The sequence below is a fragment of the Pteronotus mesoamericanus genome, unplaced genomic scaffold (assembly GCF_021234165.1).
Source record: "Pteronotus mesoamericanus isolate MK-2021 breed Mesoamerican mustached bat unplaced genomic scaffold, CSHL_Meso_final contig_130, whole genome shotgun sequence".
Lineage (NCBI taxonomy): Eukaryota > Metazoa > Chordata > Mammalia > Chiroptera > Mormoopidae > Pteronotus > Pteronotus mesoamericanus.
The window spans coordinates 6,389,704-6,413,587 of NW_026555060.1; the positions used below are offsets into that span (position 1 = coordinate 6,389,704).

Here is a 23,884-nt window from a genome sequence, read left to right on the forward strand (position 1 = left end):
CACTACCAATTCAAGCCCAGGCAAAACAACTTGCAGGAGACAGAGTGGTCAGGAATCCTAGTTCACCCATCAGCTGTTTTCTTACTTTAGTTAATCCTACTTCACTATAGATTAACTAGTATTGTTCTACCATTGGTATTACACACTTGCCTCTCTTCCTGCCCTTGGTGGGTCTGATCGTCAGACATGACAGATGTCTTAAGATAGGACCGCGGTTCTCAACGCTGGAGCCTATTAGGATTACCCAGGGAGTTTGTAAAATTGAAACCAGAAGCCGGCATTAGGGCTGCCTGTCACCTACCAGACTCAGTAAGTAGAGACAGGGATTGAATCTTTTTGTGTTCTTTACTCAGATGGCTAGCGATCTGAGAAGACTGCGGGTTTGTACCCTAATGGATCATCCTGCATTTCCTTGCCAGCCAGCCTCTTTATAACAGAGAACAAAGTGTGGTGAGGGGTTTGGAATTCAGGGAAAATTAAAAAAAACCCCAAAACTGCAGCATTCTTGCCATGAGGGTGGGGGAGTTGTCTGTCTCTCCCTGGAACACATTAGTTCCAATATCTCCAGCTGTGCCCAGGTGGTGTGTTGTCTTTAGTTGCCTTAGCTGTACCCCATGCTGTCGTCTCTCTTATAGAGCGCAAAGATCAATCACTATGATTTCCTGGAGTCAGGATGGGCCATACCTGCAGCTCCTGAAACAATAGCTTTTTCACATGCATTTACTACTTAGGCTTATCAAACTATTTCCTGAAACTAAAATTTTCCTACTTTCGAGTCCCCTGTCAAAATCACCAAGGTCCCACCCAGAACATGTAAGTCAGGATCTCTGGTGGTGGAACCCCTGTATCAGTATTGTTTTAGAGATCCCTATGTAATTCTTTGTCATTATTATTGAAATATAATTCCCATACCATAAAATTCACAATTCAGTGGTTTTTAGAATATTCACAAAGTTATGCAACCGTCAGCACTATCTAATTCCAGGACATTTTATTCACTGTAAAGGGAAATCTACTAACCCTTAGGAGTCTCTCCCCACCGCCCCCTACTGCAGCCGTTTGCAACCGCTGACCTACTTCCTGTCTCTATGAATTTGCCTATTCCAGACATTTCACATAAGTGAAGTCATACAATATGTGGCCTTTTACATCTGGCTTCTTTCACTTGGTAAAATGTAAGGTCCCTCCCTGTTGTAGCATGTATCAATCAGTGTATCATTTCTTTTTATGCTTAAATAATATTCCATTGTGTGGATATACCACATTTTGTTTATCTGTTCATCAGTTGATAAACATTTGGGTTGTTACCATTTATTAGCTATTATGAATGATGCTGCTGCAAACATTTGCATACAAGTTTTTGTTTGGATATGTGTTTTCAGTTATCTTGGGTATATGCCTAAGAGTGAAATTGGTGCATCGTTGGGTAGCTGTGTATTTAATTATCTGAGGAACTGCCAGACTGTTTTCTCAAGTGGCTGCACTATTTTACTTTCCTACCAGCAATGTATGAGGGTTCTAGTTTCTCTGCATCCTCAGGAGCAGTTTTACTGTCCTTCCTAGTGGATGTGAAATGGTATCACTTTGTGGTTTTAATTCGCATTTCTCTGATTGTTAATGATGTCAAGCACCTTTTTGTGTACTTATTGGCCTTTTTTAAAATCTTCTTTGGGGAAATCCTTATTCAAATTCTTTGTCTATTTTAAAATTGGGTTACTTGTCTTTTACTGCATTGGAAGAGTTCTTTCTATATTCTGGATTCAGGTTCCTTTTCAGGAATATCTGATTTGCAAATACTTTATCACATTCTGTGGGTTGTCTTTTCACTTCCTTGCTGGTGTCCTTTGAAGCATGAAATGTTTTAATTTTAACAATGTCTAATTTATCTATTTTTTGTCACTTGTACTTTTTGTGTTATATGTAAGAAAGCATTGCCTAATTCAAGATCTCAAAGATTTACTCATTTTCTTCTAGGAGTTTTATAGTTTAACATACAAATTAAGATCCTGTGCTATTTTCTTGTGCATCCAGGGTGAGCAGCACTGGATTAGAAGGAAGCTTATGGTGTACAGTAGCCTAAAGTCTCATCCGTGTAGCTGTGAATGAACATTACAAGCCTATTTCTTTCAACACACACACACACACACACACAGACACACAGTGATTAGTGAATTACCAAGCCTGACCTTTGGATTCATATGTTTTCCAGGCAAAATACACACTCCTGGTCTTCATGTGAATGGTTCTCTCACCCTTGCAATTGGTTCAATGAAGCCACTGGATTTTTCGCTCCTGAATGTCCAAGACCAGGGCGGCAGGGTCGAAGACCTCCTGTTTTATGTTGTGAGCACTCCTACCAACGGTCAGCTAGTGCTCTCAAGGAATGGAAAGGAGGTTCAGCTCGACAAGGCTGGCCATTTTAGCTGGAAAGATGTGAACGAGAAAAAAGTGCGTTTCGTGCACAGCAAAGAAAAACCCAGGTGACTTGGTGTTCTGTTGTTTTCCTCCTGCCTCCTTTCTTGCAGTGCTTGGTGCCTCGCCCCATCCCCCTCGGCTCCCCCTTTCTCAATAGCTATCCCTTCTCTTCTGGGAAAGATCGATACTCCACAAACGCCAAATGCTTTCAGCTGCCTGTCATCATTTCACTGTAATTGCTCAGAGAGTGCGCTTTTGTAAGAGGCATTTTCATTTTATCACATAATTATGTGTAATTCTCTGATGTGACAGGAAAGTTCCTAGTACAATTACCCAGTTTTTTGGCCCAGCAGAAAGAAAACTAGTTATACACCCAGATGCTGCAGCTGCTTCTTCCACATTAGCACTATATACGAGGAGTAGGGAGTGGCTAGAGGGCGGAGTCCACACTTTTCAAGGTATTGTCTGGGTCCCAGAATTTCACGGTTGGAAGGAAATGAAGAGTCAGTTAACTTTTTATTATCCACTTTCTGGGATTAATTGTAGTTAATTTTTAAGCCTGATCCAGTTTTCCTCTGAGGCCTAGCCCACTTCTGGCTGTCTCCCCACCCCAGCTGACATATGCTTCAGGAATGCAATTGAATGTGAACACTAACCCAAGCAAATATAGCCATGTAATTAGCAGAGTAAATCTACTAAACCGAAATCAGAGAATGCACCCCAAAGATTAGCCTGTTGGATTATCCTTCACCCTGCTCTGCTTCATTAGTGCAGATAATTCAGAGTAGACTGTATTTGTAAACAAGGAGTTGATACCCAGGGAACAGTGATAAGGAAACCGTGACTATTTTCTACCATCACCACTAAACTTGAGATTTTTTTTGAGACGTTTGGGCTAGGACATAGGTGGGGGAAAAGTAAATGGCACTTTCTCTATCTGCAGGTCAGAGCTGCTGAGCCAACAACCTCAAAACCATCTTACAGGAATAAGAGCAACTATGAGCCACACACTGTGTTAAACACTTTACACAAATTCTGTATATTTATGTTTTCAGGCTCCAAATAGAGAAACCAAGACCTTGAGGGTGTACGTAATCTCGCCCAAGGCCCCCCACCCCACAGGCACAGAGCTGAGGCTCCAACCCAAGGCTCTCTGATTCCATTGCCCATGACTTCAGCCACTATGATTTCTGCCTTCTTAACAATAGTAGGACTAATGGGCATGCTGCCATCCCGCAGGGGCATGTGGAAGCGTTTCCACAGATGGAGCTTAAAACTCTAGTGTTTGATGCCACAGAATCACTCTTCAAACTCATGCTCCCTCTCCTGCATTCATTTAGTAGCAAGTATAGTTAAGTGTTAGCAACACACACACACACACACACACACAGAGACACACCCCCCATTCCTATAATTGTTTATCTTGGGATCACTTTTGAAATGTATATAAAACACATAAAACTTCAAAGACAACCAAAGCGAAGCCTCTTGTCTACTTAACCTCTTTAATCTCACATCATCTATTTCCTTGTAGAGTCAGCTTAGCACCCCTAAATGGCACGAAGAATGCTAACTCTTTTTAGGGAATTTTTAGTACTTTGAGGGGATACTCATTTAACCTTAGATCTTCTTTGTCTAAAAATTTTAACAAAAGAAAGGAGAGTAATAGTAAAATGAACAGGATTGGTAGAAACGCATGCAAAAAGGAAACGATATTTTTAAATAATATAAAAACAAAAGGTACAACCTGCCACATAGGTTCATGGTTTTGTTTTTCCCCATGTAAATGTTGACCATAGTTCTTTAGGACTGGAATTTTTTAGGATTGAATTCCTCTGATATTGGAATGCTCCTATGGAGTACAAGACAAATTGTAAATATAGCCATAGTAGCCATGATCAACTTGCATTGCTGAGATACTGAACACAGTTACTGGAACCTCACTGCCACCAAAAATCTACTTTCCCCAGAAGGTTGGTAGCAAACACCCCCTTGTGGTTTATGTTATTGCTCCCATCAATTGCATTCTCTTGAAGTCTTGGAGGTAGGGATGGAGAGCAACGGGACTGGGGTGGGTCAGGAAATGAAGGGAAAGATAAAATCGGAGGGAATGCAAGAAAACTGTTTTAAAAATTCAGAGTTATTGAAGTACAGTTTGCATTTAATAAAATTCCCTATTTTAAAGTACACTGTTCTATGAGTATTAACAAATGTATACTGTCTTACAGTTTGAGACCATAATGCATTCAAGATATAAAACAGCTATATCACCCCTTAAAACTCCACTTACAGTTACTACCTTCCCCACTCCCTAGCAACCACTGATCTGTTTCCTACCCTTGTCATTTTGCAATTTCTGAAATGTCATATGAATGGAATCATGCAGTATGTAATCTTATGTTTCTGGCTTTTGCCATGATGCTTTTAAGATCCATCCACATTTTCATGTATCAGGAGTTAATTAGAACACCTTTTAAAGAACATTTAAAATATGGTTTCTGTCATAGATCAGAATTCAAACCCTCTCATAATGCATTAATCACACCTTACCAGCCCACAGTGACTTCTCTGCTTGGTTTGGCTTTGATGGGGGCAGCTCCTACCTTCGTTTCTAGTAGTCTCTGAAGCTGCTGAAACAACACTCTTTTATTGGAAGTAGAAACTGCAACCAAGAGTGAGCCTTATTTTGTTTTCTTAATTAGGACTCTTTGGTTGCAAGTGATGGAAGTCAATGTGAACTAGATTAAGGAAAATAATAAGGTTTGTTGTAACATTGCAGATACGGCTCACATTTTAAAAATAGGAAGGGCAGCTGGGCCCCAGGGCAAGCCTGGAAGCTAGAACCAGGAACAGGAAGCAAGACTCAATTCTTTCTCTTGTCTCTGTGTCTTGTCTCATAGGCTTCATTGACCTAGCTGCCTCCACATTCTCAACACAATGGGCTATGGTTTCCCAATAGTCAATGATCAGACATCCTTCCCTAATCAAATCCACATTAAATGTTGCATGTGTGTGGCTGGTGTGGGTGCATAGGGTAGAGTCAGGTAAAAAAAGCATTGCAAACATGGGTATTTGGGGTACATGTATCAAGGGCTTAGGGAGAGGGTTTGCAGGGAAGAGGGACTCATTGGGAACTGTTCCAAGATTATGAAAGACTCCTTTTTCATTCTTCAATTTTACCATTAGCTTACAATATATTAGAAACCTTTCTTGGTCCCCAAAGTAATTTTCAACCTTCTATATATTCAACTTAGAAAAATAGGGAAAAATTTACATAACTGTTATAATGAGATGAAAGAACACCCAGTAGTTTTATCTGAATCTCACCAGGTTCATCTTTGTCTGGTCATTTTTACTTATAGTATGAGTGTTACATTGCTGCAGTGGTTTGATCCAAATTCTTCCATGCACATAACCTGAAAATATTTTTAATCCTTGTCTTTCTAAAGACTAATTTAATGATTACACTTATCATTTCTTTTTGGGGGACTTCTTTCAGGAAAGGTTACTTTTCCCTGAAAATTAGTGACCAGCAGTTCTTCTCTGAGCCACAGCTGATCAACATACAAGCATTTTCTACACAGGTAATAAAAATGCCATGCTATTAATAATTTTACATGCCTATCATTTCTTATGCACAAATCAAGTTTTCTTGTAGTTGAAGAAAAAAATGATTATGCTGAGTTAATCTTGTCTCAGTTTCCTCATGGAATAATTTTTTAGTACTTGCAGGCAATAACAACCGTAACAACAATTACTAATACATCTATAGTACTCTTTGTAGTGTTTCTCATTTAATCCTCATGCCATCCCTAGGAGGTATTATTATCCCCAAATTACAGATGAGGACTCTAAGTCACAGGGAGGTTAAATAATGCGTATATCAATAGAGAGCCAAGATTTGTGCTCAGGAAATCTGAATACAAATTCTGTGCTCGTGACCATTACATTATGGTGCCTTATTTTGCTATACTGAATCCAAAAACTAGCTCATCAGGATAATTTGAGGTGTTCTAGTTCTTAACATATTCCTTACTCTTAGATAAACAAGTTCATTTTGTCTAAATGTTTCTCTCTCATGGATATGGGATTATGTCAGATACTTTTGCTTATCTGTCATGCAGCTGGACTACATTTATCTTAGTTGGCAGTAGTTAGAGGGTCTTATTAAAGATCTGCTTAAATGTTGTGCCAGTGTGGTCATCAGCCAAGCATTGGTCTGAGGATATCATGGTAGATGTTGTAAAACTCATTGTGATGGTTCTTGTGTCCTCATTACTCATCTTTGTCAACTTGTACTTATGTGTGCAGAATATATATAGTGGTAGAAGCTCTGAGTAATTGGGCTTGAGGGATTGAGCAGCTGAAATGTGTAAAGAGAGTAGGAAGATAGATATATTCTTAAGTTGTGAGTGCAAGAGAATGGGACGCTATCCCAGGGAGCCAAGGCTCTCTAAATATCTAGGTCTCAGTAGTATCTTACTCAAGATTCAGGGAAAGACCTGAGGTCATTGCCTTTAAACTGATATTTTTTATATCTTTGGTCCAAAAATGAAAAGACTGGACTGTGGATAACGTAGACTTGAACCAGAAGTGACTGCCAAATGGTATGAAGAGCCCAGCTCAACTCTTCTTGATGGTATTCTCACTTTCAGGATGGCTGAAGTTGAGGAATGATTAGAAATTGATCCTAAATTAATTTGATCTCAGGGTTTGGCTAGGAGTATGAATTTTGGTTTAATTGTAGCTGCAATGTGATCTCTGTAAATACGGATCAGAGGGTGACATCAAGTCTTGGACTTACTCGCTTAAATGTTTTTCAGTATTTAAGCTCAGAAATTTTGTTTAGTTCTTTTGTGTAAAATAGTTACTCAAAACAAGGGAATAAAAGGCCTAGTGTAGATTATCAGAAAGTGACTTTCTCACTGAGATGGTGAGTTCCCATGGTTCCCTAATTTTTGTTTGTTTTCCAAATATCAAGTATATAGATAGTAGGGGACACTTTTATTTTATTTATGAGAAACTTTTATGATTTTAACTTTTCAAAAATGGAATTTTAGAGATGAATTTTAACTTATCTTTGTTCCTTTACATTTCTGCAATATTTCAACATGATCTTAAGGCTCCCTGGGATTTTCTCATGTAAGTTAATTCAATCTTTTCCATTTATGGATTTTGACATCACCTTTGACCTCTCTCTTCAGGATCCAAGGGGCCTTTCATTCCCATGTGTAGAATCACAGCTTTTGAATTTTCACTTGGGAATTCTAAGTAGCTATTATCTAGTTTCCTATTGTGTGATTATTAAAACAATGCACTAGTTAGGCATTACTTTAATAGATATAGAAATTCCCAGAAGGCCAGGAAGGCTAGTTTTAAAAGAAAACCTTTTGGATTAAAGAAGGCATGTGCTGAGAAAAGTCCTAGATGGTTCAACTTCAAACGATGTAAAAAAAAAATAAGATAGTTTTTTTTTTTGGCTTCTGGCCTTAATTTTTTTATGTGAGATGTTTTTCTCTTATGGTTCATTAACTTTTATCTTTGTGAAAGAACATTTTATCTGCTTACTCAAGTTGGTGAGAGGAAACCTGATAATCCTAAGGAAAACATATTAAATTTTGCTATATTAGCAGTGCCACCTGAATTAACAAGGTGGTTGCCTTACTCTGACCATGATCTTATCAGGCTTTTTAACCTGAGCTGGGGTGGGTCCCTTCAAGATATGGATGAGACAGCTTGAAGAGAATGACTGGGAGCGACCAGAAATAGCATAAATTCAGAATGCAAAAGTATCTTACTCCGAATCAGCATGCTACAACATGGTCTGGAATGAAATGCCCAACTCTCAAAGCAAATGCAAAAATTCCATATATCTTATTAGTCTCTCTTGGATTCAGACAATTGATTGGGTTGCCTGACACTGAGGTGATCACAGTTATATGCAGAGCATGTAGGATAAATTGAGACAACAGAGCTTCAAAGTTTTAGAAGCAAGAAGCTCTCCTTTGTTGCCTCTGATGAATACTGTAGTCCTGAGATCGCTTGAGAAACTTCCAGAACCAGAGATGTGAAGTAACCTCATTTGCTGTGATTACTATGACTGACCATACCTTTGACAGATACTGTTAATATGCAGCAGTTTAGCACTTTGAGAGAACATCTAGAGTTCTGTAAAAAGCACCAAAATATCAATTGGATTGCACACAACTGATACCTAGCATGTTGGATTGTCTTCACTTTTTCTGCTAAGTGGCTTCTGTTCTCCTCCTTCCCTTCAATCCATAGCCCCCCTATGTGCTGAGAAATGAGGTCCTCCGCATTAGCAGGGGAGAGAGGGGAACCATCACCACCCAGCTGCTTGACATCCGAGATGATGACAATCCACAGGATGTGGCAGTCGAAGTGCTGGATCCTCCACTTCATGGCCAGTTGCTTCAAACGCTTCAGTCCCCAGCAGCCCCTGTCCATCAATTCCGGCTGGATGCACTCTCCAGGGGCCTTCTCCACTATGCTCACGATGGCCTGGAGGGCACGTCCGATGTTGCAGTCTTGCAGGCTAGTGATGGACACTCCTTCCAAAATATACTATTTCGCGTGAAGATTGTGCCCAAGGTAGGTGTGTCATTCCCAGAGCTACAGTTTCCTTGCTGTTAAGTTTTGTTGATGACATTACTTTTTAATTTCATAAAAATATGGGTTGGTTATTTATCCAAATATTTGTTAAGCACCCATTATGGAGATTCTTAGGACATTCAAAGATTAAGAGAACATTTTACTCAATAGGGACAATATCTATTTTGTTAGGGGCACCTTTGATCTGAAAGACTGGTCCCATGCTCTCTACGGAGAACCACGGTAGTTACAGGAAAGCTTTTGAATCTTTATGTTAACTTCCTTCCATTAAAAATGCCTCATTGTCCACTGATCCTTATGTCTCCTGCCTGAGCGTGTTCATAAGAGTCAGACACACCCTGTTGCTCTCTGTTCTTTTAAAACAGCTCATGCAATATGTGAAGCTCATAGTCCAGTTATTGTAATGAATCAAAAAGGATGAATTTAGACATTCTGTTAGCCCAACTGAAGTAGGATGAGGGAACTTTCTTATATTAATCATAGAAATTGTTGGCTTATAGAGTAGAAGCAGTTTCTCAGCCTGAGTCATTCCCATGCCATCTTTGTATATTTCTGTCATATCTGCAAGCACCTGCCCTATTATTTACTTAATAGTTTTCCTTGAATCAACTTCTGTTTTCACTGTGGCCTCATCCTAATAAACAATACTTGTGAAATCATGGGCTTAATGTAGAATTATACTTTTTCTACAATATTAAAATTAATATATAACCATTTTATAAAATTTCATCTACGTACTACATAAAATATTCTTGGGTATTACTAATGGGAGGCTATCACATTTGGGGAAATACTGGGCTAAATTAAAGGGATCTATTGAAAAATATTCAAACCTTTTAATACTTGATGATATTTCATTAGAAGCTCTTTTCTCTCTTAGAGCAAAAATGGCTCTTTTCCATGGTGTTAGACAGAAAGACAATTTTTTGAGAACTTTTCATACCAAATATCAGTACCTAATAAAGCATAATCAGTGATCAGCTAGAGAGATTGATTTGCTGAAGACAGGTTAGAAATCGCTTGTCATTTGCTCATCAGTGATCACTCAAAATTTGCAATTGGTCCTTGTTAAGGTGAACACCTGAATCTAAGGTGATCTGCTAGCTAGTTTCTGATGCTCTTGTCTCATTATTTTCAGCTGCTGAAAACAGCGATGGTGCGATAGATGGGCGTAAGTGAAGGTTGATCATGAGACAGAGTTGGCAGATAGCCAGCTTGTTGCTAATCCTAATTATCATCCTTTTGCAAATACCCTGGGAAATTAGGTTTAGTTCTAAAGAGATGAAGTCTAGACAGACACAGAAAGTTTTCTTTTCTTCCTTCTTGGTTTCTTTTCAAAGATCATTACAGGACTTCTGTGCAACCCTAGCAGCTGCCTTCCTAACCATGGCTTCAATCTCCCTGTTTGGCACTCAGTTTGGTGTACTGCACAATCATTTTGTGTAGTGTGACCCAAGGTTGAAGGGTATTTCTAGGATTTTTGCTGCTTTGACTACCAAAACAAAACAAAGAAAAATAGAGTTTTAATTTATAATTAGAGCATAAGCACATAACTTCAGAATCCTTATGGTGTGTATAATTTGGTAGTCATGTTGACATTTATGGTGTGTATCGCTCCTTTCCCCTGCCATTTTTTCATCCTCTATCATGCTGTGCTTACCTGTCCATCAGGCGATGAATCAGGATAATGAAACCAGCGACCAGAGCCCCAGCATCCATCAGGATGTACTAATAATAAATTTGCCTCTCTAGTACTGATAATATTTTATAAATATGTACTGTATGTTTTTAAGGAATTCAAAGTACGTTTTCTCCTATTTACTCTACTTATTTTCACAATATCTTAGTAAAGAATATTAGAATAGAAGAAATTTTATGGGTGGTAGGTGTTTTTCGTTTTGTTTTTGAACCTTCATTGGGCACTAATACTTGATGTAAATTATTGTATCTCCATAATCATTTTAGGATATTTGTACCATTATTATCTCTAATTTTCCAAAAGAGGAAACTAAAAAACAGAGATTAGAAAACATTTAAAGAGTTTAAAAACATTTACTTTTCATAAAGGTGTTTAGTGCAGGAGATGTGACTTCAATTCACGTGGTTCTGCCTCCTCATACTTAGCCTCATGGTTCTTTTCATTCTAGTCCATACTTTTCAATATTTCGGTCATATGCATTCTTATCCCCTTAATGCACAGAATGGAGACAGTAATTTAGTCAGTTTTTCAATGTCCTATTCAAGCAGTCTAAGTGAAGCTATTCATAATCATAAGTCTACTGGAGCCCAAGAAGAAAAAATTGCCTCAACTATTAACAGCTTCCAGTAGATGTATAGTCAGACGTAATTGATTTTGTCCTGATAGCTATGTCCGAATATGGGCATCCAAGTTTTTATCCTGAGGCTGTCTGTGTATTAAATTTGGAGTGAGGTCATTTACTGGCTGATGTCTAGCTGGTGGCTTAAATGGAATGGCCAAGGGGTTTAGGCCTAATTCGTAGGGAATGGATGTACAAATTAACTCCAATGCTGTTCAACAGGAAAGTTAACCTGGTAAAATAGATGGAAAGGGAAGGTGGGATAGAAAAAGAAAGCTTTGTGAGAGCAGAAACTATTTCAGTCTTACTCTCTTCAGCCACACATCGTAGGAGTTTAGTTCATTTTTGTTGGATGTAGAGATAGATAGGTGGATGCAGCTGCTTGGGTGAGGCTGGTGCCTTTGAAGGGATCTCTTGCATCAAATGAGAAGCCTTTGTAGCAACTCTGCCAATGCTGGTGTGGCCCATCTGGGACTGTGGGCAGGTGATATCTGTTCCCATCGTTCCTCCAGTTCTACATCACATCCCCCAAACATACTTTTATCCTTGGCCTGGCAGGGAGTAAACTTGACTATGACACAGGCTTATACAGAATGGCTGAGGAGAAAATAGTCCCAGGACTGATGTTGAAACATGTTCTGTTGAAGGGAGGAGGTAAAAGAACTCAAAAAGATTAAGAAGTAATAAAGAATGCTCTGCTGAACAGGCTTTTATTAATTGGGTGCATTACCAAACCCAAGCCTGTTAGAGATATGATCCTAAAACAGTTTGGCATTTAATAAGGGCTAAAAATGTGTGCAGGGAAAAGTCAAGCTTATCGGTTGGTTGCTCTCCACTGCTGGGCTTTCAAAGAATTACCTTCTTTTTTTATTAATTAAGGCCTCTGGAAATCATGCATCTTTTTCCATGTTGGCCATAAATCTGATGATCTTTCTGACCTCATTTGTTGTTGTTTGAACAGTTATTTTCTGCCACTGGGTAATGCTTTGATGTTAAAAGTCCCCAAGTGTCATGCTATGAACTGAATGGAAAATTCTATTAGTAGGAGTCCACTCTGGCTATTTGACCTTGGTAAGGCCTGTGTGCAGCTAAAAGCCCTGCTGTGCCTTCACTCAATTTTCTTAAAAGCTCTCCTCCCAAAGGTTGTCTTACAAGGACACAGTTTGGTAACAAGGATATTTGTAAGAATTATACATATCAATGGCACAAAAAAAGTTAATTTTTCCAAATAAGAGTCTGTTTCATAAATAAACAAATCCTCGCCACATATGAGGGTTTTGCCTTTTTTGGACTTGCTTAAGAGGTTCAATTTAGTGTCTTATAAGATGTGTCTCTTAGGTATACACTCAAAAAATCTATGTTGATTACAAAAAATGTATTTTCTCCTTTGTTTGTTTATAAAGCAGTTGAAATCTACATGGAGAAAAGGTTCTATATTCTTGACCTGAAGGAGCAAAGCTTCTTCATACACACATTGAGAACCACAAAAAACAGTCCAATTATCTTTCTATTGCTCTTCATCTTGGTAAATAGCATCAAAGATTCACCTTATATGCACCACCCAACATGATCCTTCCCTTAAATCCACAATTTTCTACAAGATTAAATTTTAAAAGCTATGGTATAAATGAGCCTTTGCAAAATAAGGTACACTTACAGAATAAATAAAATGCTAGGTTTGACATTGACATTGACTACATCCAATTATAGTAATTTTCTATTTAATTAATGTTTTTGTCTTAAATATTTTGGCCTGGAGTTGGGTAGCATGATCATTTGAGCTCATCATTTTGTCCCAAGCTTTCATTTGGAGGTGAGGAGGTTTTCATTGTATTCGTGAGAGGTTTTTTTTGACTCCAGATGATAGAGACTTCGGCCCTGACTTTTGGTTTACAACATTAACTTTTTAATTTCTAATACGATATATAATGGCTAAACTTTACTACCAACATTTCCATATGCCTGTTGTCCTATGAAATGAATTAGAAGAACTTTTTAATTTAAAGCACTGTTTTAATTATGCCCCCATAATCTCTTGTTAAGATTTCATTGCCTTGGAATGTAGTACCCTGAAGGATATATAAAACTTCACTAGGAAGATTAGTCAACTGATATTAAGGCTAATTTCTCGAGTTTAGAGGGATATATGCATCATTGTGCAGAAGAAGAAAAAAATTACAAGAAGATAAAGAAACTAAAAATGTCAGGCCCATTGGGAAAATTAGGCTAAAATGTTTGGCCCTTTGGGCTCTTTGTCTGTAGAAAAGGCAGTGTATAGCTTTCGATTTATCTCTTCTTAACTCTTCCCAAAAGAAAACAACTGAAAAAAACCGTCATCATCACAATGAGTAGGAAGAATTATTCTTTTCCTTAGTTGTCTGTTTCTTTTTATGTACTATAAACAAATAATCAAGGAACAGAGGAATATGTATTACCTGTTATAAACATAAATATTCTAAATGCCTGTCTGTGGGGTTTTGGGAGAATCATTCTAGACTCATCATGGTCCCTGTCCTGGGCCATGCATCTCACACTTCAGCACGGCTCCTCAGCTCATGGGGATCTTGTTAAAAGGCTTGTGGGAATGAATCAAACTAAAGAGCTGTGCAGCAAAAGAAAACAATCTGCAAAATTAAAAGGCAACCTATGAGTAGGAGAAAATATTTGAAACCATATATCTGATAAGGGATTAATACCTAAAATATATATGAAACTCAAACAACTCAACAGCAGAAAAACAACTTGATTAAAAATAGGCTAGGGACTTGCACAGACGTTTCTCAGAAGAAGGCATATAATGGCCAACAAGTACATAGAAAGATGCTCAACATCACTAATCATCAGAGAAATACAAATAAAGCCACAATGAGATATCACCTCACACCTGTTAGAATGGCTATTATCAAAAAGACAAAAGATAAATGTTAGTGAGAGTGTGGAAAAAAGGGAACCTTTATACACTCTTTGTGGGAATATAAATTGGGGTAGCCATTTTGCAAAACAGTATAGAGGTTTCTCAAAAATTAAAAAATGAAACTTCCCTATAACCCAGCAATCCCACTTCTGAGTGTATGTCCCATCTAAATGAAATCAGTACCTTGAAGAGCTATGTGCACTCCCATGTTTATTGCAGCATTATTCCAATAGCCAAGATACAGAATCAACCTGTGTTCTTCAGTGGATAAATGCATAAAGAAAATGTGGTCTATATATACAATGGGCAATTGTTCATCCTTTAAAAAGAAGGAACCTCTGCTATTTGTGACAGCATGGATGAGTATGGAGGACATTATACTAAGTAAAGTAAGCCAAATACAGAAAGACACATGCTGCGTGATCTCACTTAAATGTGGAATCTCAGAAAGTTAAACTCATAAAAGCAGAGTAGAATAGTGGCTGCCAGGGACGATGGGTGGGGCAAATGGTGAGATGTTGGTCCAAGGCTACAAAGGTTCAGTTATAAGGGATGAATCAGTTCTGGAGATCTAACATACAGCATGGTAACTATACTTAATAATATCGTATTTTATACTTGAAATTTTCTAAGAGAGTTCACCATGTTTCCACAACACCAAAAAAATCCTAACTATGGTGAGGTGATGGACACCTTAATCAGCTTGATTGTGGTGATCATTTCATAGTGTATACATATATGAAAACATCACATTGTCCAACGTAAATATATACAGTTTTTATTGAGTATACTTCAGTAAAGCCAATGAAAAAAGTAAAATGCAGATTCTAATTCAGAAGGTCTGATTCAGAAGTCTGGGGTAGGGGTCTGAGATTCTGAACTTCTAATAAGCTCTCAGACGTTGCTGGTCTCTGAACACTGACATGCAAGGAGTATTGCCTCCTAAAAATTTACATGCACACAGGAATTATAAGGAATTTTGTTGACAGAGTATAGTCAAGATAGAAATGTAGTAGGAGAGACATCTGGGGCGTGCATTTGGGTCACAGTGCTTACTTGCTTGGAATATGAATAGCCACACTGCCTCATCAGTCCAAGCTTGAGGTTGTTGGTGTATGACTGATCCCCGTAACCATAATCAAAGTCGACGAGGCTGCTACTATTGGAAGTATTTCTAGCGATTAAGACACCTGGGTCCAAGTGTATTATGTTATGGAAAACTCTGTTGGAGTTAATAGGGCCTTTCCCCTCAGAGTTCTGGTAAATGACATGCCAAGTTCTTGACACACTTTGATATTTTTATAAATAATATTCAATATCAATTGTGAAAGGAGAAAACCCTCCAGGATTTTGCTCCTGAACATCAATCACAGTAGCAGTTGCCTTTGCGGCTGTTCTCTGGGCACGGTTTGACTCAGTTTCCTGGTGACTGGTGAAAATAACTATGACCGCCTCCTGACAGGGGCAAATGCTCCCTTATCAAGTGACTGAAAAGAATATTTGTTGTCTTCTGTGCTGAATATTCCCCTCCTGGGAGTGCTGTTTACTCTGTTCTCTTTGTTAGCATATTTGAAAGTAAAAACAATAATTTAGAAAAACATCCATTATGAAATGCCATATTTTAAAATATTAGATTTACTGATTTTTCAAGTATGAAAACAAACTAAATACTGAACACAAGCCACCTCACTAATCCCATTCTGCGGAAAGTGTCAATTATGAGACTTTTGGAAGAGGCGCGCACCTGGCAAATCAGAAGTGGCAGTGCCGTTTAAGGACCTTAGCTTTAGCAATTAAAATGGTTGCCTTCTCCGGGGTGCTAAATGGGCGCTTTCTTCTAGTCAGCTATTCATTCCCAACTGTTATTTCTAAAACTTCACTTTCAATCAGTCATCCAGGCCTGTCAGTTTGGTCTCTGGGATGTTTCTCAAATCTGTTTCTAACTATCCATTCCCACTGCAATTACCTTCTTGTCTTCTCTTACCTGAGCCATTATAAGACCTTGTCAATGGTCCCCGTGGCTGCACCCCAGCTCTTGTCCCTTCCAGCTCTTGCTTCCGGAGGCTCCCTACAACCCAGACCTGATCATCCCATTATCTTCCCTAAAGACTCATGGTGACTTTACATTGCCTACAAAGTAAATTGAAAGTTTTAGTATAGCTTTTGCCTTATACTAGCCAATCTTCAGAGAGTGTCACTTTTCTTTGATTCTTTTAACCTTTCTTTTAAAAAAATGTATTATGTATTAGTGTCAGCCTTACTTGTTAGACAATCATATACTTACATCATGTTCTGCTCGATATTTCCAGTACCCCAACTGGTACTATACGTAGTTATCACAATATTATTGACTATATTTCCTATGTTTTACTTACTTTCCTGAGACGATTTTGTAACGACGACGATTTTGTAACTACCAACTTGTGCTTCTTAGTCCTTTCACCTCTTTCATCTAGCGCCCCAGACCCCCCCACTGTTCTGGCCGCCTCCAGTTCAAGAGTGTGTCACTTTTCCTTCGCCCACTCCCCTGGCTCCTTAAACTTACCCAAACACCAGGATATTTCCTTAGGCACACACTGCATTGTCTCATGTCTTTGCTTAGGCTGGGCCCTCTGCCTGGAATCTCTTTCACCACTTCTCTACTTAGCCCATTTTTTTTTGGTCATTCAAGAATTAAACAATATTTCCCTAGGAAAGCCTTCCTGAGCATCCCTTCTCCAAAAAGGAGATTTCCTTTTTCCTTTATTCACCCACAGCATTCTGCTCAGCTTTTTATAGAGTATCACTTGTGATACATTCTAATTATTTATATGTCTGTCTCCTCCAATAGACTGTAAGTTCTGAAACTGAAGTCTTATGTCAGCCATCCTTATGTACGTTAGCCCTCTAGCAAAAGACCTAAATGAATAATTCTCGAATGTGGGTGGATGGGGAAGATGGAAGACAGGTAAATGGACAAATGATAGAAAGAAGTGAAAAGACTTCATTTTCCTTAATAAAGTAAGTTATTTGCATATTATAAGTTAAAAGAAAAAAGCAGGAAAAACACATATGTACATGCATACGTGCCTGTGCATGTATCTACACATAGCATACACATATATACAGTTGACCATTAAACACCACGGGGTAGGAGTGCTGACTGCCTGCATAATCAGATATCCACGTATAACTTAATTTGGCCCTCTGCATGTGGATTCCTGGTGCAGATTCCCAACTTTGCAGTTGACCCTTGAACAACAGTTTAAACTGCACCAGTCAATCAAATGCACAGGTTGTTCGGTAAAAATCCATGTGTAAGTGGACCCATGCAGTTCAAACCTGTATTGTTCAAGGACCAGCTATGATTCACAGAGTGACTCTAAAGCTATGAATCTCTCTTATTAGATAATCTGGGACCTGATAACATGTTTTTAAGGACTAGTATTTTCTTATTTTGCTTGGCCCTAATTCTCTGTTCTTTCCCTACTGCAGAACGACAGAGGCCTTCGGCTTACAGCTAATTCAATGGTGTGGGTTCCAGAAGGGGGGATGCTGCAGTTTACCAACAGGATCTTGCAGGCGGAAGCTCCAGGCGCCAGTGCCTCAGAAATCATCTACAAAATTACACAGGACCACCCCCAATTTGGTAACTCTTTTCTCCTTTGTCATGATATCATTATGGTATTCAGAAGTCTTAGACTTGCTTTCGCACAATGCCATGCAGAAAAGTTGTGACTCCAACGAACTTGACTTTCTAATACCTCACACATCCCATTTAAAAACAGAATAGCAAAAATAGCTACCACACTGTACACGTGTTATATACTAGGTATTATGGTAAGTAATGTAAACATCATATAAAAACCTAAAATTTAAGCTTTAAAACAACTTTATTTTACAGAAAATATAACTTGCCAGGAGTCACCTATCCATTATATGGCAGTTTAATTTCAAAGCTCAGACCCTCAAACTCCCTCTTGTGTCCCTCCCAGAACATCACCAGTCTTCTTGATGAGACCTTCTTTTTTAAGAAAAACTTTACACAAAAACATGTTTCAGTATATCCATTGTTACTTGAAGCTCTAGTGAGAGAGTGGAGCATGATAACCTGAAAAATTCTCCATCATTATCAGCTAGCAATGCTGCATAAAAGATTATAGGAATTATAAGGCATGTATAGCTGATCTTACAAGAATAGAGAGAAATTCTGAGGTATCAGAAACAAAGAAGGAACTGAGGCCAGTCTGGGCATGTTGATGGTGAGACTCCCCCAAGAGGGGCTCTGTGTGTTTCAGTAACCCAGGGGCTTGGGATTTAATTCCCACACAGAGAGAGAAAGTTGTAATTAAGATCCTGAATAGAACCTCGACTCTGGAAGGACTTACCTTCAGTTACAGGAACAGACTAGAAAACAAGAAGCTCACTAGCACAGAGGGATCACAAAGAAGCCTATGTGTGTTTTTCAGGGCTCAGAGTAAACCAAAAAAGTCTGCTGAGAATTCAGAACTGCAAGCCTATTTCTTTTGCAGCTTCAGAGTTAAGTTATGTACATTATTTGAGAAACCCAGGGCCAAGACATTAATATGAAAATTAACCTCAGGTTGATGATATTTCTTGGGTTTCTTACAGAAACTAAGAGAAACTGCTGTAGAATGTTCCACACTACACAGGATTCTCGCAGATAAAAACCACTGAAGATTAGCTCAGAATTTAAAATTACAGACCACGTGAGGAAACAATCTATAGTACCACAACTAAAACAAGAAGATTAAAACCCAAAGGATTTGAAATAAAGGGACAATCTTATAAAAACCCTGAAATAAGTATATTTAAAATGATTTAAAGATACAGAAAAGAATTGAAACTGCAAGAAAATAAAAAATGCTGTACGTATAAAGAATAGACAGGTAGATTTTTACAAAGAAATTAATAGCTCATCTGAAAATGAAAATTATATTCATTAAAAGTGAAAACTTGCGTGGCGTGTTAAATAGGAGAGGAATAATCTGTTTTTCCTCTGAGTTATCAAATCATTAAAAATACATATTTTCTGTTGTGAAGGAAAAATTAACTTTTTTATAATTTGAAAATAATTCCAATGTCCCCTGGCTAGGTGGTTCATTTTGGTGGAACATGGCCCTGTACACCAAAGGTTGTGGGTTCAGTCATTGGTCAGGGCATGCCCAGGAGGCAGCCAATCATTGTCTGTCTCCCTCTCTCTTTCATGCCCTTGCCCCCTACCTCCTTTTCTCTCTCTCTAAAATCAATAAGCATATCCTAGGGTGATGATTTTAAAAATAATAAGAATAAAAATAATAAGAATAATTCCAATGACCACAAAGATACTGAAAGCATAACCTAATCAGGAAGTGATAGAATTACAAAGCAGTTGGTCTAGTTGGGACTTCATTTATGATAGTTGTGTAACCTTGAAGAAAGCAACGGGACCTATTGAGCCATAGGTTTCTTTGAAAGATTAGGCTAGATATTTTTTTAACTTTTTGTTTTAAAGTAATGTTAAACTTACTGAAAAGTTGCAAAAATAATGTAAAGAGCTCTTGAGTATCCTTTATCTGGTTTCCCACAATGTTAACATCTTATATTACCATTGAATTGTTATCAAAACCAGGAAATTAATATTGATACAATACTATTAATTAGTCCACAAAACTTATTCAACTTTGCCTTACTTTCACCCATTAATTTTTAAGCTAGAAAATGTTTAAGACCTTTTCAGCTCTAAAAGTCTTTGATGTGTTTAATGCATTAAATTCTCTACCTTTATCTTGATTATTAAAAGCCAAAAAATTATATTTTCCAGTGACAGCCCAACATTCCAATATTCTGTTTAAGTTAGTTAAACAGAAAAATGCTGAATTAAATTATTTTTAAGCCATTTCAACTTGATAAATGCCACGTAGGCTTGACTGTGACACTTTCCTACTATAACTCTCTTCATTAACCATTTCCTATGAACATAATCCTCTTTCTCTGTGTCCAGAGCTCTGTATTGGTAATATGCAAATCACATTACCTTAGGCAGTTCATGAGTTAAAAAGCATGGTGGGAAATAGAAGCCCACTTAACACATATCTACTTACACCCATCTGACCCAATGATGTGGAGTGGGGAGCCTCTACCTCATAGCCACTCCAACTACTATACACTCCCTCATCACTTTAGAATGTTCTAGTTGGCTTTTAAGCTTTTTGTGAAGACCTGACTGTGAAACTGAAGTAAATGTAAATTGCTTGTGTGGTCTGTGCATAACGGATCTAAATTCAGCCTCTGGCAGACTCATCAGTGTCTTCAAAGGTCCATTTAGACAAGTGGATTACTACTTGTACCTTTAACTACTTCACAGGTTTGAAAGTAAACTTAATGAGATGGTTTTAATGACATATTTTCAGTGCCATTTGAAAAAGAATCTGACTTAATCCAGCATACTGACAACTCTAAATTATTTAGCATACTGTAAGAAAGCTTTAATACAAATTGTTCCAATGCCAAATGAATCATGATAATTCCTGAGATTCCAATCCTTAATACCTATTAAATTTTTTCTTCAGATTTCTTGGTTAAAATATAGATTTCAGTATAAAAGAAATTCAAAGCAGAGATTATTTTCTGTTTTTTAACCCTGCATTTTCATATATTTACAGGGTCATTGTTATCTAATGATAAAAGTGGAGGTGAGGTACTACATAAAATCTCTCACCTCACTGGGAGGAATCCCGCAAAACTCTGGTATTTCCTCCTGTCTACTCATGGGCTTGTCACAAGGGCACCTTGTATTCGACATGCCCAATGCTGACCTTTTCCTCTTCCTTCCAATCTGCTCGCCCCACCAGTGGCATCACGTGCCTACCCCTTACTTAACTTAGCGGGTGACTCTCGGATCCTCCTTATCTCTCATCCTTCACAGCTACGTTTGTTGTCAGGTCTTTTGCTTCCACTTCCTCAGGGACTCTCTGTTTCCATTTATTTCGTTTCAATCTTACCTCTACGGCCTTAGTGCAGGTCCCCATCTCTCATCTGTATTTTGCAGTAGCCTCATAATTGGGTCACACTAGCCACATAAATGTTAGCCATGACTGTGATCATTTTTATAGAATAAAATCCAGTCTTTTTAATAGGACTTTCAAGCCTCATAAGCTCTCTGTATTCCCTTCATGTATATTCCATGTTCTAAATCAGTTCATGCCGTTCATCTACTGAAAATCGCACAGTGGATCCCTGCTGCTTATGCAGGAGGGCTGATCATCAGCGAAAGGAAGCACTTATTGCTTATCTTTGAATTCCCCAGCCTTAAGGGCCTGCCACAGCTACTAGGACCTAACAAGTACCCATTGACTACTTACTAGGCTGAGATTAATGGAGTTAGCCAGTATCCTCTGATTCCTGTTAATTTCCATAATGTGGCAATGATATTTTTTAATTGGAAAAAAATAGGTTTATTTCATTAGGCTTCATGAGGAAAATTCTGCTTAGCTTTTACATTATAAAACAGAATGACTAGTAGCTTGGCATTTGAATTTTCTATCCTTATTCTCCACATTTTCATTGGTGGAAATCTTTTCATATGTTTTGCAACTATACTCACAGTCATATCAGTCCAACTCCTAGAAAAGCACGTTTATTAGTAACATTGTAAGAACAAAAGCTGAATCAGGGAGAGAGAGGTAGTGGAATTTGTGACTTAGGTACAATTCAGAAATGATACAAAAAAGAAACTAGAGTGAGTTGATTCTCCCCAAGATTATACGAAGAGGCATATTAGTGTTGTCCTCTTACTTTAGTATTTCATCCTTATCCAGGATATTATGCTGATTTTTAACTTGAATTTAGTGCATGTAAGTATTAGAATGAGCATTTCCTTCAAGTAAGAAAACAAATTTCTAGGGTAATAAAGTACGTTACTAATTGCCCAATATGTTTAGTGTACTAACCTCTACAAAACATTGTTAAAATACACACAATTTCTTTCTCTCCTTCCCTCCCGCCTCCCATGCCCCCTTCACTTACACACTGAGGATTAGAGAGGCTTATTTCAGATTTATCTTAGATGCATTTTTGTGAGAATACAGCTTCTGTTTTCAGCAATTCATCCATTCTTCTGTTTGGTCTTCTGCACTTGAAGGCATGTTCTCCTTGTGAAATTTTCATTGTTTTTATAACACCCCTGTATTTGCAATTTCACTTTAAAAGGATAGTAGCTTCTGGTGAAGAATAGGCAATAGAAACAGATTGGTGTTACTGGCGGGGTTATTTAGATTTAGATTTCCTGGCTTCAGGTCTAATAAAGTTTAGAGAATGAAGGAGGAGAAAACATAATTAGTTATTTATAATGGTAAATATTGGCCTATGAACACAAAATAATCAGGATTGTTAACAGAATTTCATGACCAATAATATGAGATTTGGATTCAAATCCCATCTCCTCCAATCATTTGTGTGACCTTGAACAAATTATTAAACTGCTTTGAGCCTAAAAAAAGTCATCTTTAAAATGGAGATGATAATAGCATCTTCAGAAGGATTAAAAAATGTAATGATAAGGATGACCGACATTTTTTTTAAAGCACCTATTAAGTATGGACTATTACTATTCTCATTTTACCAATGAGGAGCAGAGCTCACAGCGCATAAGTAGGCTCACACAGCTGGATGTAATGGAACCAGGTTAAGCCCACACATGAAGTGCTCCTTACTGTGCCTGCTGATGCATTCCAGGGTGACCTATTATTATTCTCATTGTACAGAATTTTTAAGGATAACTTTTTCTGAAATTTTTTCTGATTTTCTGTTGTGTTTATACCAACAACGTTCTGGTTGGAAAGCATTTTATGTTCATAGAAAGTTGTAGGTAGAAATGAATCTCATTGCCCAGTATTCAAGGATTTGTCTGCAGTGTTCATGGCTGTTGGGGTCTCCTTATGTAATTTCGATAGATGCAAGTCAGTAACTTTGTACATGCATTGCCTTTAAACGTCTTTTTGTTCTCTTAGCAAAATGACTGGAAATTCTACATCCAAAGATGGATTCAGAAATATCTATTGACTTCTGTGTTAACGTTCTTCCCTTTACCTCATATAAGAATAGAGAGGTTCATCATATCTTTTCCATTAAAAAAAAAGTGGTAGAAAAGAAGATGAGAGCCCTGACTTTTACTTTTCCCAGGGATCCTCACTAACTATGTGGCTTTCGCAGGGGAGGTGGTCCTTCTGGTTAACATGCCTGCAGACAGCCCCACAGAAGGACAGCACCTGCCTGATGGGAGGACAGCAACCCCCACCAGCACCTTCACCCAGCAAGACATCAACGAAGGCATCGTGTGGTACAGGCACTCAGGAGTCCCAGCCCAGAGTGACGCCTTCCGCTTTCAGGTGCCCTCTGCGTCCTGACTTTTCTGATGTCGGGGTGGTCTGATAAAAACCCTCAACCTTGTTTATAAACAACTCAGAGAATTTTCTGTGATCGCCTAGTATTTGTATTTGGGGGAAGAGAAAAGGAAAATTAATAGCATTGAGAGGTATTTTTAATCTACTAATTGAATCTTATGGATATCTCTGGAAGCAGAGTCATTTTACAGAAAAGAAGTTTATAACAGTGGCTAAAGTGT

The 23,884-nt window shown here is 38.1% G+C and overlaps 1 protein-coding gene across 1 annotated transcript in view; it reads left to right on the top strand.

Moving 5' to 3' along the window:
• Positions 1-23,884, top strand: part of FRAS1 (Fraser extracellular matrix complex subunit 1) — a 422,802-nt gene that overhangs the window by 276,903 nt on the left and 122,015 nt on the right. Inside the window, exons 27-31 of the mRNA XM_054591913.1 lie at positions 2,210-2,480; positions 5,915-5,999; positions 8,701-9,027; positions 17,755-17,908; positions 23,473-23,648. Coding sequence (XP_054447888.1) covers positions 2,210-2,480; positions 5,915-5,999; positions 8,701-9,027; positions 17,755-17,908; positions 23,473-23,648 — 1,013 coding nt within the window. The remainder of the gene's footprint in view (positions 1-2,209; positions 2,481-5,914; positions 6,000-8,700; positions 9,028-17,754; positions 17,909-23,472; positions 23,649-23,884) is intronic.